This window comes from Carcharhinus amblyrhynchos, chromosome 6 (assembly GCF_965287045.1).
Source record: "Carcharhinus amblyrhynchos chromosome 6, sCarAmb.v2.hapA, whole genome shotgun sequence".
NCBI classification, from domain to species: domain Eukaryota; kingdom Metazoa; phylum Chordata; class Chondrichthyes; order Carcharhiniformes; family Carcharhinidae; genus Carcharhinus; species Carcharhinus amblyrhynchos.
Window position 1 is genome coordinate 67,601,948 of NC_137329.1, and position 14,679 is coordinate 67,616,626.

The following is a 14,679-nucleotide window of genomic DNA, read 5'->3' on the forward strand; positions in this document are numbered from 1 at the left end:
CAGATAATTCTCCTCCCTTTGTTTTTACCCACAGCAGGTTTGAAACAAACTCCATCTGCCCAAGTTAGTAACAGAGGTGAATCTGCACCTTCATAATACAGCAGTAATTGGGCAGACCGTCAGAAAATCACAGGACAGTTTAATTTACAAATAAACCCTTCCTGAAGGTGCAGACTCTCTGTTCAAAGCTTGCATCCATTAGTATGAAAGGGAATTGGCATACTCTGAATGGATTTAGTGCCAGGCAACAGCTGTATCCAGCTACACTCCCTACCCCTTGATACACACAGCGTGATCAAGCGTGTGTGTCATATCTGTACAAGTTGTCCCTGTACACCAGGTCAGTGTAGAGGGAGCTTTACTCTGTACTAGACCAGTGCTGCACCTGTCCTGGGAATGTTTGATGGGCACAGTGTAGAGGGAGCTTTTCTCTCTATCTAACCCTTTGCTGTACCTGTCCTGGGAGTGTTTGATGTGGGCGATGTAGCTTTACTCTGTATCCTGTGTCTATGATTTCGTAGTTGCTCTGCACTCTGTGATTAAAATGTTTGTTTTCTTCACCCCTTTAGCAAGAAGGTGCACTCCTTTCTCTTGGAGTTTCCTTTGCAAAGCCAATTGACTCTGAAAAGAGAACAGCACCATCACAGGAAGTACCCAGCCCCCTGTGTGACCATTCTCCAGTGAGATTACAGCCTCAGTCCTACCCAGAAACTCCTTCACCCTGTTCTGCAGTCCAGCCCGAGCCTGCTGGTACTCCACCTGCCCAGAGTCCCAGCATTGCCCCAGCAGCTATCTGCTGCCAGCCTCTGACCTGTCCTGAAGCAGCCAGTCCCATCTCAGCTCAGTCCCCAGTGAAATCACAGCCTATATCCACCATCCTGACATCCACTCCAATCATCAAAGCAAGCGAGGAGCAGCATGAGAACACAACCACACATATGGCGGGAGAGAAACCTTTCCGCAAGGATCCTGTCGATGAGTTCTGGCTGAGAAGCATGGAACTCCGCAAAAGTCTCGGGATCAATCCTGTGGATCGAACTAGTGGGTCAGAAACCAGCTTCACATTGTCCACCACAGGCTCAGCATCCCCTCAGTCATTCACACCAGAAGAGATGTTTGAGGAACAGAGCTGTTGCACACAAAGTCCTCAGCAACCCTCCACACCTCCCAGTGTTGCACCTGTTGAGGAGCTGGCATTGCCAGCTCTAAGCTCAAGCCAATCCATTGGACCAGGTGCCAAGAGTTCAGATGATGGTCAGAGGGATTTGACCAGTACCTCTGGGCTGGGCCTGAATGGAAGTTTGAGCAATACAAGGACAGCTGCCAGTGTCAGTCTGAATAACTCTGACAGCATGTTAACACCACCCTCCAGCCCACCTCCACCACCCCCTGTGGATGAAGAGCCTGCAACCCTACGCCGGAGGAAGTATCAGGACAGGAAGCAGAGTGTTGCTGAGAGTACAGCACAGCTGAGCACACAGCAACCTGTCTCAGATCAGCAGACTTCAGACAGGCAAGCAATCAATGTCAGGAAATCACTAGCAGAGAGCATTGATGAGATTCCCTTTGCAGACGATGTGGAGGATACATATGATGATCGAACACCCGATACCAGTGTCCAGGAAAGATTTTATACCCCACCAAGCAGCAAACCCAAACAGGAGAAACCCTCTCCCTTAAGATTAGCCCAGGTTCCAAAGACTGCAGAATCCAAAGTAACATCGGCAAAACAGCGGCTGCTCACACAGATCTCTCCAGAGGCTAAAGAGATAGCTGAGGAGAGAATGAGGGCTCGAGAAAAGTCTGTCAAGAGCCAGCTTCTCCGCGATGCAATGGAGAAACAGCTGAGGAAGATGAAAGAGATGGAAATGAGTGAGGTGTCACCCGGACAATCCAGGAGTGTTCGGAGACAAGGATCAGCCCAGGAGCAGAGTTGGCAGGACAGCACCTTACCATCGGACATGAAACTAACCAATGGCCACAAACTACAGCAGGAGACAGTGCTGGACAGGTCTGGGAGCCCAGCTCCAGCTGCAGATCATATGTGGGAAGGTTCTGGAGCCTCGTCTGAGGATTCTGCCGGGAAAAACAAGAAGAGAACTTCCCTATTCTCACCACGAAAGAGCAAAAAGGAGAAGAAGTCTAAGGGTGATAGCAGACACAAAGTGGGCAGCACAACTGATGAACTGACAAAACCCAAGTCACTTTGGAAATCTGTCTTTTCCAGTTATAGGAAGGAGAGGAAGAAGAAGGAGAGGGCGTGTCCTAGTACTCCATCCAGCAGCAATACCGTCTATTCCAACAGCAAACTTAGCAGAGACATCCTCCACACAGCAGCAGGTAAGAACATGCCAACCAACCGCCCCCCGCCCCCCTGCCCAAAATAAACTGAACTCTCCTCAGACTCACTAATCCCTCCCAGACAAACTGAACTCCTCCCAGACACACTGATTCCTCCTCTAGACACTGCTCCCCGCCCACCAGACACCACACACAAGACAGACTGACCACCTGCCCTGCCCCACTGGATACATGCACTTATCCTAAGGACACGCTAATTCTGTGGGAAAATGGCAAAAAACATTTGTGTGATGTGGTATACGTACCACCGAACTATAGCAATAACAGTATTAGACTGGTATTGGAGATCAATGTGCTAAAGGAACATCTGTGATTATGGGTGAGACTTTAATAGGAATATATATTAGGAAATTAGTCACAGTTCAATAGGAAAAGAAAATTGTGTGATGTGGTTAAAAAATGGCAAAAAACATTTGCATGATGTGAGATACAGACTACCAAACTATAGTGGTAACAGTGTTAGACTGGTATTGGAGATCTATATGATAAAGGAACATCTGTGACTCTGGGTGACTTTAATCGGAATATAGATTAGGAAATTAGTCGTAGTGCAATAGGGGAGGAATTTCTGGAGTGTATATGGGATGGTTTCTGGATCAATACATTTTGGACCAAAGGAACAGGCCACCTTGCATTGGGTATTGTGCAGTCACAGAAAATAGAATCCCTGCAGTTCAAAAGGAGGCCATTCAAGTCTGCACTGACTCTCTGACAAAATACCTTAGCCAGGCCCTGTCCTCTGCTCTATCCTTGTAGCCCCACACAATACCATGGCTAATCCACCTCTCTAGTCACCTTCAGACACAAAAGACAATTTAGTATGGCCAATTCACCTAACCTGCACATCTCCGGAGTGTGGGAAGAAACCCGGAGGGAACTCGGGCAGATATGGGGGAATGTGCAAATCCGAGACTGGAATCACATCTACGTGCCTGATGTTGTAAGGCAACAGTGCTAACCATTGTGCCACCCCAAATGAGAGGATTGCTTGGCAATCCATTGTGAGAGAACACTTGGGAATGAGTGACCATAATGTGATAGAATTCTTTGTCAAGATGAATAGTGAGGCCATTGATTCTGAGGGCAGGGTCCTAAATCTCAATAATGGTAACTAGGATGGTATGAGGCATAACTTGGCTATGATAGACTTGGACCCTCATCCCACCTTCTGCACCCCCCCTCCCCCACCATCACCCCCACATCCCTTAATTCCCTTCAGCTCCAAAAGCTATATCTAATTTCTTTTTGAAATCACACAACATTTGGCTTCGATTACTTCTTGTGGTAATGATTTCCACAGATTCACCACACTCTCGATGAAGAAAATAATCCTCACTTCAGTTCCTTATCCTCAAACTATGACCCCTTAGTCCTGGTCTCCTCCGCCATCCAGAACATTTTTTCTGGATCTACCCATTCTAACCCTGTTAGAATTTTATAAGTTTCTATGAGATCTCCTCTCACTCTTGTAAACTCCAGTGAATATAATTCTAACTGACTTAGTCTCTCCTCAAATGACAGTCCTGCCATCCCGGGAATCAGGCTGGTAAGCCTTTGCTGTATAGTCATTTATAGCAAGACATCCTTCCTCAGATAAAAACCAAAACTGCACACAATACTCCAGGTGTGGCCTCACCAATGCCCTATAGCATTGCAGTAAAACTTCCTTATTCGTATACGCAAATTGTCTCGCTTGAAGGTGTTACATAGAACCATAGAAGACAGAAGCAGGAGGAGGCCATATGGCCCTTCAAGCCTGCCCCACATTCATTAAGATCATGGCTGATCATCCAACTCAATAGCCAAATCCTGCTTTTTCCTCATAACTTTTGATCCCATTTGCCCCAAGTGCTGCATCCAGTCACCTCTTGAATGCATTCAATATTTTGGCATCAACTACTTCCTGTGGTAATGAATTCCACAGGCTCACCACTCTTTGGGTGAAGAAATGTCTCCTCACCTCCATCCTAAATGATCTACCCTGAATCCTTAGACTGTGACCCCTGGTTCTTGACTTCCCCACTAATGGGAACATCCTCCCTGTATCTATCCTGTCTAGACCTGTTAGAATTTTTGTGTCACTATAAAATACCCCCTCATTCATTTGAGCTCCAGCAAAAACAATCCTAACCTAGCCAATCTTTCCTCATACACTAGTCCCGCTATCCCCAGAATCAGGCTGGATTTGCTGCACTCCTTCAAGAGCAAGAACATCCTTCCTCAGAAAAGGAGACCAAAATTGCACACAATACTCTAGGTGTGGCCTCACCAAGGCTGTATAGTTTCAACAATACATTCCTGCTCCTATACTCAACCTGTCTCAATGAAGACCAACACGTCATTTGCCTTTACTGCCTGCTGCACTTGCATGCTTACCTTCAGTGACTGGTGCACAAGGACATCCAGGTCCCATTGCACACACTCCTCTCCCAATTTACAACCATTCTGTAGTAATCTGCCTCCTTGTTTTTGCTTCCAAAGTGAATAACCTCACACTTATCCAAATTATACTGCATGTGCCATTGATTAGCCCACTCACCCAACCTGTCCAGATCATTCTGAGGGATCTCTGCATCCTCGCCATAGTTCACCCTCCCACCCAACTTGATATCATCTGCAAACTTTGAGATGTTACACTGTGTTCCCTCATCCAATATTAGTATTAATATATATTGTGAATAGCCAGGGTCGCAGCACCAATCACTGTGACATCCTACTAGTTACTGCCTGCCAATTTGAAAAGCAACCATTAAGCCCTACTCTTTGTTGCCTCTCTGCAAACCAGTTTTCTATCCATCTCAATACATTTCCCCCAATCCCATGTGCTTTAATCTTGCAGGATAATCTCTTGTGCACACCTTTGTCAAATGCTTTCTGAAAGTCCAAATATACCACATCTACCCCTTGTCAACTCTACTAGTTACATCTTTAAAGAATTCCAACAGATTTGTCAAGCATAATTTCCCCTTCATAAGTCCATGCTGACTCTGATCCTGCTACAGCTTTCTAAATGCTCTGCTATGAAGTCCTTGATAATGGATTCAAGAATTTTCCCCACTACCGATGTTAAGCTTAGTGGTCTATAATTCCCTGTTTTCTCTCTATCTCCATTTTTGAATATTGGGACTGTTCTAGGGTCTATAGAATCCTGGAAGATGACCACCAATCCATCCACTATTTCCAGAGCTATTTCCTTAAGTACTCTGAGATGTAGATTATTATTAGGCCCTGGGGATTTATCCGCTTTCAATGCCATCGTGAAGTTAATCCCATTGTGAAGTTAATGTTCATAAAATTATAAAAAAGTTTCTAAAATGCTAAGAGTTGTAAAATGTCATGGTTCTGTTGGAAAAGGTAGTTTTCATCTCTACTGAAGAGAAGCAGGTGCAAGTAGTCCACAGACTGAAACAAAATATCAGAGGCAAAAACAGCAGGATTGCCTTGTCCAAAAACATGTTTTTGAACTTTAACCAATCAATTTGAAATAGATATTTGAATGGCAGCAACTTATCAGATTTGAATTTGACATTTTGATAACCTGTAAACCAATCCTGTTGTGTGGATTTTGGATATGTCAGTAGGGCTATAAAAGACGGGATCAGTCTGCATCCCAGAGTACTTACTGGCAAGTGGCTCTAATTACTAGAAATAGTAATTCCATTGGTGGTCATTTTCCAAAATTGTTTAAACCCTGAAGTGGTTGCTCAGATTAGAGGATAGCTAATGTAAGCCCGCTATTCAAAAAGAGGATAAGAGAGAAAGCAGGTAACTAAAAATCAGTGAGCCTAATGTCAGTCATAGGGAAGATGTTAGAGTTCATTATCAGTGATTTCATAGCACAGCATTTGGAAAGCAGATAAAGGCATGGATTTACGAAAGGCTTGACAAATCTCCTAGAATTCTTTGAGGATGTCACTAGTAGAATTCACCAGGGAGAATATCGGGTACAGTGCTTTCAGAAGGCTTTTGACAAGGTTTCACATAGCAAATTACAATGTAAAGTTAAAGCACATGGGATTGTGGATAGTGTCTTGAGATGAATAGAAAGCTGGTTAACAGATAGAAGCAAAGAGTTGGAAGCATGGACCTTTTTTCCAGTTGGCAAGTGGTGACCAGTGGGGTACTGCAGGGATCTACACTAGGACCCCAACTGTTCAAATAATTAATATATAATGTGGATGAGGGAACTAAATGTATTATTTCTAAACTTGCAGATGATGCAAAGTTGAGTGAGAGGATGAGCTGTGAGGAGCGTGCAGAGATGCTTCAGCATGATTTGGACAGGCTGAGTGAGTGGCCATATGCATGGCAGATGCAGCATAATGTGATTAAATGTGAAGTTATCCGCTTTTGTAGCAAAAATAGGCAAGTTATTATTTGAATGGGTATAAATTGAGTGAGTTGGATATTCAGTGAGACCTTTGTGTGCTTGTGCATCAGTTGCTGAAAGTAAGCATGCAGGTACAGCAGGCAGTAACAAAGGTAATTAGTATGTTAGCCTTTGTTACAAAGGGGAGGATTGATCTCCTTTCTGAAAACTAACACTCAACCACTCAAAGAGAAGTACCTCCCTTCATAATCTATTAGTGTGTGAGAGAAGGGATAATATATGCACTTCAGCAACTGCTAGTTGTCAAATCAAATAACTACCTGAGAATCCCTCTGAAAAAAGCAACAAGTAATACTTTATTCATCTAACTTAACAGTGAGCAGCTTAACTATATTATTAACACACCAAATAAATCACTATTCTAATGGAATGCTACTTAGATAAATTCATTCATTCACTAAAAAATATAATAGAATTTTGTCACTCCCAAAAAATATATAACTCGGTTTTTGTGGCTTTCAGAATCTCCTGACTTTTTTGTTGCCTGAAATCTCTGTCTCCTTCTGCTATCTTCACTAGGTGGTACTTAAGATCAGGCTTTCTTTTCAGACATAACTGCAGCTATGAGCGATTCAACAAGTCTCTCTCTCTCTCTCTCTTTCTGAGCTGAACTAAGCTGTTACTCAACAGGTGGCAGGTAGTCTTCTATCATTTGTGCCCCCGCTCCTGTCTTTTACACTCCTAATGACATACCCAAAATCCTGACACGTGAAGTATTGTCTTTTAGATATAGCTGTTGGGGCTGAAGGGATCAAGGGATATGGGGGAAAGATATGATCAGGGTGTTGAATTTGATGATCAGCCATGATGAAAATGAATGGTGGAACAGGCTCAGAAGGCCAAATAGCCTGTTCCTGTTTCTATTTTATTTGTATGTTTCTATGTATGTATGATATTCTGACTGCTCCCCCCCACCCCCTCAGGACCACCTGACCCTTCCCCCTCGGGAAGCCTAACACCCCCCACTACCCCCCCCCCCCCCCCCCCCATGATACCACCATGCCCCCATCCCCAGGACAGCCTGACCCCTCTCGTGACACCCTAACCCCTCTCAGGACCCACAGACCATCTGACTGTGCTGTTTGTTTCTTGTTCCAGGACTCCAGCTTGGTCAGCACCTGAGCTTCTCAGAGGATTCTGATTTGTCAAGTGATGATGTTTTGGAGTGGAGCTCCCAGCGCTCAAGAAGAGAGGTACTCAGACCCAAAACCACTCTCCACTCTCCCCACACACACACACACCACCCCCCAACCCTACCAGGGAGATGCACAGGGGCTAATATGGGTAATTGTGATCCAAGACAGTACAGCAGTTGGAAAGGGAGTTTCCCTTAATTAAGGAGGGTTAAAAGGGGTCATGAAAAGCCATTGGCCAGCAGGATTAAGGAAAATCCTATGGCTTTTTACACATATATAAGGAACAGGAGAGTAGGTAGAGAGGGGGTTGGCCCACTGAAGGACAGGGGAGGGAATCTAAGCATGGAGACAGGGGTGGTTGCATGGGAGGTTGAAATGGGTGAGGTATTAAATGAGTACTTTGCATCAGTATTCATCAAAGAGAAGTACTTGGTGGATGCTGAGTCTGGGGAAAGGTGTGTAGGTAGTTTAGATCATGTTCAGATCAAAAAGGAGGAGATATTAAGGGTCTTGAGAAACATGAAGGTAGTTAAGTCCCCAGAACCTGATGGAATATACCCCAGAATACTGAGAGAAGCAAGGAAGGAAATTGCTGGGGCCTTGAGAGAGATCTTTGTAACTTCACTGGCTACAGGGGGGATCCCAGAAGACTGGAGAATAGCCAATGTTGTTCCTTTGTTGAAGAATGGTAGCAAGGATAATCCAGGTAATTACAGGCCAGTGAGTCGTGCGTCAGTGGTAAGGAAATTATTGGAGAGGATTCAAGACAGGATTTACTCCCACTTGGAAATAAGTGGATGCATTAGCGAGAGGCATGATGTGGAGATGCTGGCATTGGACTGGGGTAAACACAGTAAGAAGTCTGACAACACCAGGTTCAAGTCCAACCAATTTACTTGATAGTAAGCTCACAAGCTTTTGGGGTTTGCCCCTTCGTCAGGCGAATGGAGAGTTCTGGCCTCAGACAGAGCATATAACAGCACAGACAGTTTACAGATTACTGATTAGAATGCGAGTCTATACAACTAACCTGCTATTCAAGTCTTAAAGATGCTGACAATGTGAGTGGAAAGAGCATTATGCATAGGTTAAAGAGGTGTGTATTGTCTCCAGACAGTACAGTAAAGTGAGGTTTTGCAAACCCAGGCAAGTCATGGGGGTTACAGATAGTGCGACATGAACCCAAGATCCCGGTCGAACCTGGAGCGAGAGGCGACATGGTTTTGTGAAGGGGAGGTCATGTCTCATTAACTTGAGTTATTCAAGGAAGTGACAAAGATGATTGATGAGTTTCGGGCAGTCGACTTCAGTATGGCCTTTGACAAGGCCCTTCATGGCAGACTGGTAAAGAATATGAAGTTACATGGGGTCCTCATTATATATATTAGGCAGAGAGATAGCAGATGGAGTTTAATCCGGACACATGTGAGGTAATGCATTTTGGAAGGAGTAATGCAGATAAGAAATATATAGTAAATGGCAGAACCCTTAAGAGTATTGATAGACAGAGATATCTGGGTGTACAAGTACACAGGTCACTGAAAGTGGCAATGCAGGTGCAGAAGGTAGTCAAGATGGCATACAGCATGCTTGCTTTCATCGGCTGGGGTATTGAGCTTAAAACTTGGGAAGTCATGTTGCGGCTTTATAGAACCTTAGGTCGCATTGGAATATAGTGTTTAATTCTGCTCACCACACTACGAGAAGGATGTGGAGGCTTTGGAGAGGGTACAGAAGAGATTTACCAGGATGTTACCTGGTGCATTGGCTATGAGGAAAAGTTGGAAAAACTTGATTTGTCCTCACTGGAACGACAGAGGTTGAGGGGGCGACTTGATAGAAGTGTACAAGATTATGAGGGACGTGGACAGAATGGATAGTCAGAGCTTTTTCCCAGGGTGAGAGAGTCAATTGCTAGGGAGCATATGTTTAAGGTATGAGGGGCAAGGTTTAAAAGAGTTGTACGTGCAAGTTTTTTTTACACAGAGGGTGGTGGGTGCTTGGAATTTGCTGCGGGAGAGGAAGCAGAAGCAATAGTGACTTTTATGGGGCGTCTGGACAAATTCATAAATAGAATGGGAATGGAGGGATATGGTCTGTGAAAGGATTGGGACGTTTAATTCAGTTGGGCAGCATGGTTGGTGCAGGCTTGGAGGGCTAAAGGGCCAGTTCCTGTGCAGTAATTTCCTTTGTTCTTTGTTGTTCTGGTCTGTCTTGTAGCAGGCTGGGAAGATCATGCTGTGCAGGGTCCAGCCAATTGGGAATCAGGATGGGGAGGGTCAGTAGAAACCATTTCCAATGTTGGCTGAACATTGGAATGAACTTGTCCTCAGGCCAGGGGGTCAGGTTTCGGATTGGGTTCGGGCATTGTGATTGGTTTTAATCCTTCAGCTTTTTTGCCAGAAAGCTCATGTCAGAGTTCAGAGGTCAGTAAGGTCAATACAGCTGGTGTGCCGGAGCATCGGGCATGCGGGTTTTGGATACAGGAGAATACTAGGAGTTGCAGTTCTCTCCCCCTGTGGGTCTTGACAGAATACTGGAAATGTTTGGATCATAAATGACAGGGTGAGTGGGTCAGGAATGTCAGTGAACTCTGCATCACGCGCACAAATGTCCAGCTCCAACAATCACCTTTGTTCAAACATCTGATGATATCTTTTCTCTGTGCTCTTCTCCAGCTGCCTGCTGATGTGTTTGATCGTGTGTCTGAATTACATTGGAGGAAGGAGCAGGTATCAAGAGGACAAACTTTAGGGATCATAGGGACTGGGCACAGTTTTAATCACTTAAAAGTAAAATACTGCTGACTAAAGCAGAAAATACTGAAAAAATACTCAGGAAGTTTGGCAGTATCTGTTGAGAGAGAAAAACAGAGTTAACATTTCAAGTTCATCCATACAAACCATTAACTCTATCTTTCTTCCACAGTTGCTACCGGACCCGTTCCATCATTTACAGTTTTTTTAGCACTGCCTTTACATACAACCTGCCATTCTCTGAGCGCCTGCAGATGCTGTTTGTAGTGTTCAGTATTTAGGAATAATTACTAATACTGCCCTGACGAGACTATTTGTGATCTGGCCTCGCCTAATCACACAGTCTGGAAAAGGAGTTCCAAGACACTACAAGCATAGGCATCCCACCCTTTAAATGTTTTACCCATAGCCTTCGATCAGCAGTGTTGTCCAGGCTATCATTCAATCAAAAAAAAGGGGATATATTGATAGAGGGAGAAGTTGGGCGATATGATTTGAATGGCCTGTGTCTATGTTGTGGCTTTTATTAGTTTCTGCAGACTAGTGCAAGAGGAGGAATTACAGCAATAAACAAGCCAGCCAACACTCTGAAAGAACAACATTTGAGGACAAGCCTACCAGAGGAGAGGTGGAGGAGCTCACAGAGAGAGAGTCTGTGAAACATCAATCAGACAATAACTCTGGATAAAGTACAGTTGATTGAGGAGGCTGTTAAGGAGTGGCATTGGTAATACAGATTGGCAATATCCAATTGCAATTGATGATGTGATAGAGAATTAAAGATCAAATACTGTGCCTAGTCCCTTTCTTTCTAGTAATAGAAGCACATGTAATAAGAGTTGTGTGGTTAGTATACAACTTGTTTGTTGTAAGGGTAGGCAATGTGATAACTTGAGAGGCTTACTAAGTTACTGACAGTTGTGTGGTTATTATAAAGACTGTTTTCAGGTTAGTCAATGGGATGTCTCGTGTGATTACTAAGTATGTAATGACTATAGAATGATCTGTGAGTATACTGACTGGAGGTGAGTTAGTGCAATGATTGTTTAGCTCAATAGCTAATAGTGTTTGTTAGTTACTGAGTGTGGTGTGGTTGCTGACTGTGCTGGTTCAATGTTTTTAGTTAGTGTGGTCGCAAAACCAGAACAATGACTGTCCCAATTTTTCTTGTCTTCATTCACTTTGGCTTTACCTGAGCCCATCACTTCACTTTTTTCCTTTTTTTTCTCCAAACCCGTCCGAGACCCTCTCTCTTCTCACAATTCTTCTTTCCATTGTCTACCTTTTTGGATACTTTGCCTTATTTTCGAACTTCTACCCCAGCCGTTCAGTACTCCTGCACTTTTCTACTCTGCTGCCACTGGCTCAGGCTTGACTCCCTCTTTGCAAAGTCTTCAGCCTCTCTTGGCAACCTCCGAAAGACCCATTAAGGCTCTGGCCGCTGACTTCTCATGAGCAGCATCCTGAATTGCCCTGCCCTGTTCTCTCATTGCTCTTCCCACCATCTGGGGACTAAATTAAATAGTGGAGCAGATGGGACAAATGGGGGAAGATTTACAAATTACCTGAGTCTGACAGGAAGGGACAAAGCATACAAATATAACGCTGCACCAACAAATAAGTGAAAAGTCTGACAACACCAGGTTTTAGTCCAACCTATTTATTTGATAATATACTCGCAAGCTTTCGGGTTAGTCCCTTCGTCAGGTGAATCAAATAAGGTCAGTGAAGGAAAAATAATAAAATATATAATAAAATGCTTTGACTCTGAATACATCTGTAGTAGGAAGAAAGAGTCAGTGCAGATTCAATGGACGAAATGGCCTCCTTCTGCATTGCAGGAATTCTGTGATACAACAGCTGTATATAGGTGTGGGGTGGAATTTAACGCCCATTTGGAGATGGGTTTGGAAGCTGGCAAGGTGCTTAATCAGGCAGGGTGGATTGAGGACCTTCAAGCTCAGGATGCAAAGTGTGGGGGCAGCTCTCCTGTTTCCCTCCAATGAAATCTGGAACGGGAAGGCCCAGACAGGGACAGCATTCCCACTAGGAGGCCATTGGGACCCTTAAAAATTGCCATTTAAGGGTCACAGGTATTCTGCATCAAATCAAAGGCCCACATTGGGAAGGACTTGGTTACTGATAGCCAACCCAATCACTCTTGCTTCTAAACCCTCTCCACCTAGCTTCCTTTCTGCAACCTATTTCACACACAATTAACTCTCTCCAGGGAAATGGCAGGACTCGGTGTAAAACCAGCAGTGGTCATCTGCATGACAGCTTGCGGACAGCTGGGTGACAGCAACATAGAAACATCAAAAATAGAAGTGGGATTAGGCCACTTGGCTCTTCAAGTCTGTTCATTCATTTTGGACATGGTTGATCATCAAATTTAATATCCTGATCCTGCCTTCCTCCCATATCCCTTTGATCCTTTTAGCCCCAAGAGCTATATCTAATTTCTTCTTGAAATCACACACATTTTGGCCTCAACTACATTCAGTGGCAATGAATTCCACAGATTCACCACTCTCCGGATGAAGAAATCTCTCCACCTCAGTCCTAAAAGGTTCACCCTAATCATCAAACTATGACCCTTAATTCTGGACTCCCCCACCGTCACAAACATTCTTTCTGAATCTATTCTGTCTAATCCTGTCAGAATTTTATAAGGTTCTATGAGATCTCCTCTCAATCTTCTAAACTCCAATGAATAGAATCCTAATTGTCTCTCCTCATATGACAGACCTGCAATCCCAGGAATCAGCCTGGTAAACCTTTACTGCATTCCCTCTATAGCAAGGACGTCCTTCCTCAGAAAAGGACACCAAAACTGTGTACAATACTCCAGGTGTGGCCTCATCAGCGCCCTGTACAATTGCACTAAAACATCTCTATTCCTATACTCAAATCCTCTCACTATGAAGCCCAACGTATGATTTGCATTCTTGACAGCCTGCTGAATCTGCATGCTTATTTTCAGCAGCTGTGCATGAGGACGTCCAGATCTGGCTGAGTATTCACCTCTTTCAATTTGCATCCATTCAAATAATAATCTGCTTTCCTATTTTTGCTACCAAAGTGAATAACTTCACATTTGTTCACATTACACTGCATCTGCCATGCATGTACCCATTCACTCAGCCACCCAATCATGGTGAAGCACCTCTGCATCCTCATCACAGCTCATCCTCCCACGCCAACTTTGTATCATCTGTAAAGTTGGTGATAATATATTTAGGGCGCTTTCCCAGATCATTAATGTAATGTGAATAGTTGGGTTAAAGTCCAACAGGTTTATTTGTAGCACAAGCTTTCGGAATGCTGCCCCTTCATCAGGTGAGTGCATTCATTCAGCTGAAAGCTCGTGCTACCAAATAAACCTGTTGGACTTCAACCTGATGTTATGAGACTTCTTACTGTGCCTATCCCAGTCCAACGTCAGCATTTCCACATTGTGAATAGTTGGGATCCTAGCACAGATCCCACTAGTATCTCACTAGTCACTGTACGCCAATTGGAAAAAGACCTATTTATTCCAACACTTCGCTTCCTATCCACTAAACAGCTTTCTATCCTTCTCAAGGTACTACCTGCAATCCCATATGCTTTAACTTGACATAGCTGTCTGCTGCGTGAGACCTTGTCGGAAGCATTCTGAAAGTCTAAATAAACCATATCCCCTTGGTAAAGTCTACTAGTCACATCCTCAAAAATTCCAATAGATTCATCAGCCATAACTTCCCCATTGTAAATCCATGCTGGCTTTGTCTGATGTACTCCTTCTTTTGAAATGTTGAGTTAAGAAATCTCTGAAAATTGACTCTAGCAATTTCCCCAGTAGTGACTTTAGATTCACTGGCTTATCGTTCCCTGTGTTTTTTCTCTACCTCCCTTTTTGAATAGTGGGCTTATATTAGCTACCCTCCAATCTGTAGGAACCATTCCAGAGTCCAAAAAATTCTGGAAAACCACCACCAATGGATCTACTATTTCTAGGGCTACTTGCTTAAGTACTCTGGGATGTAAGTACTCT

At 44.0% G+C, this 14,679-nt stretch overlaps 1 protein-coding gene across 6 annotated transcripts in view; it reads left to right on the top strand.

Moving 5' to 3' along the window:
* mical3a (microtubule associated monooxygenase, calponin and LIM domain containing 3a) overlaps positions 1–14,679 on the top strand; it is a 422,657-nt gene that overhangs the window by 350,124 nt on the left and 57,854 nt on the right. For all 6 annotated transcript variants that reach the window (XM_080190575.1, XM_080190577.1, XM_080190576.1 and 3 more), the window contains 2 exons: positions 570–2,340; positions 7,850–7,944. In XM_080190575.1, the coding sequence (XP_080046701.1) occupies positions 570–2,340; positions 7,850–7,944 (1,866 nt within the window). The remainder of the gene's footprint in view (positions 1–569; positions 2,341–7,849; positions 7,945–14,679) is intronic.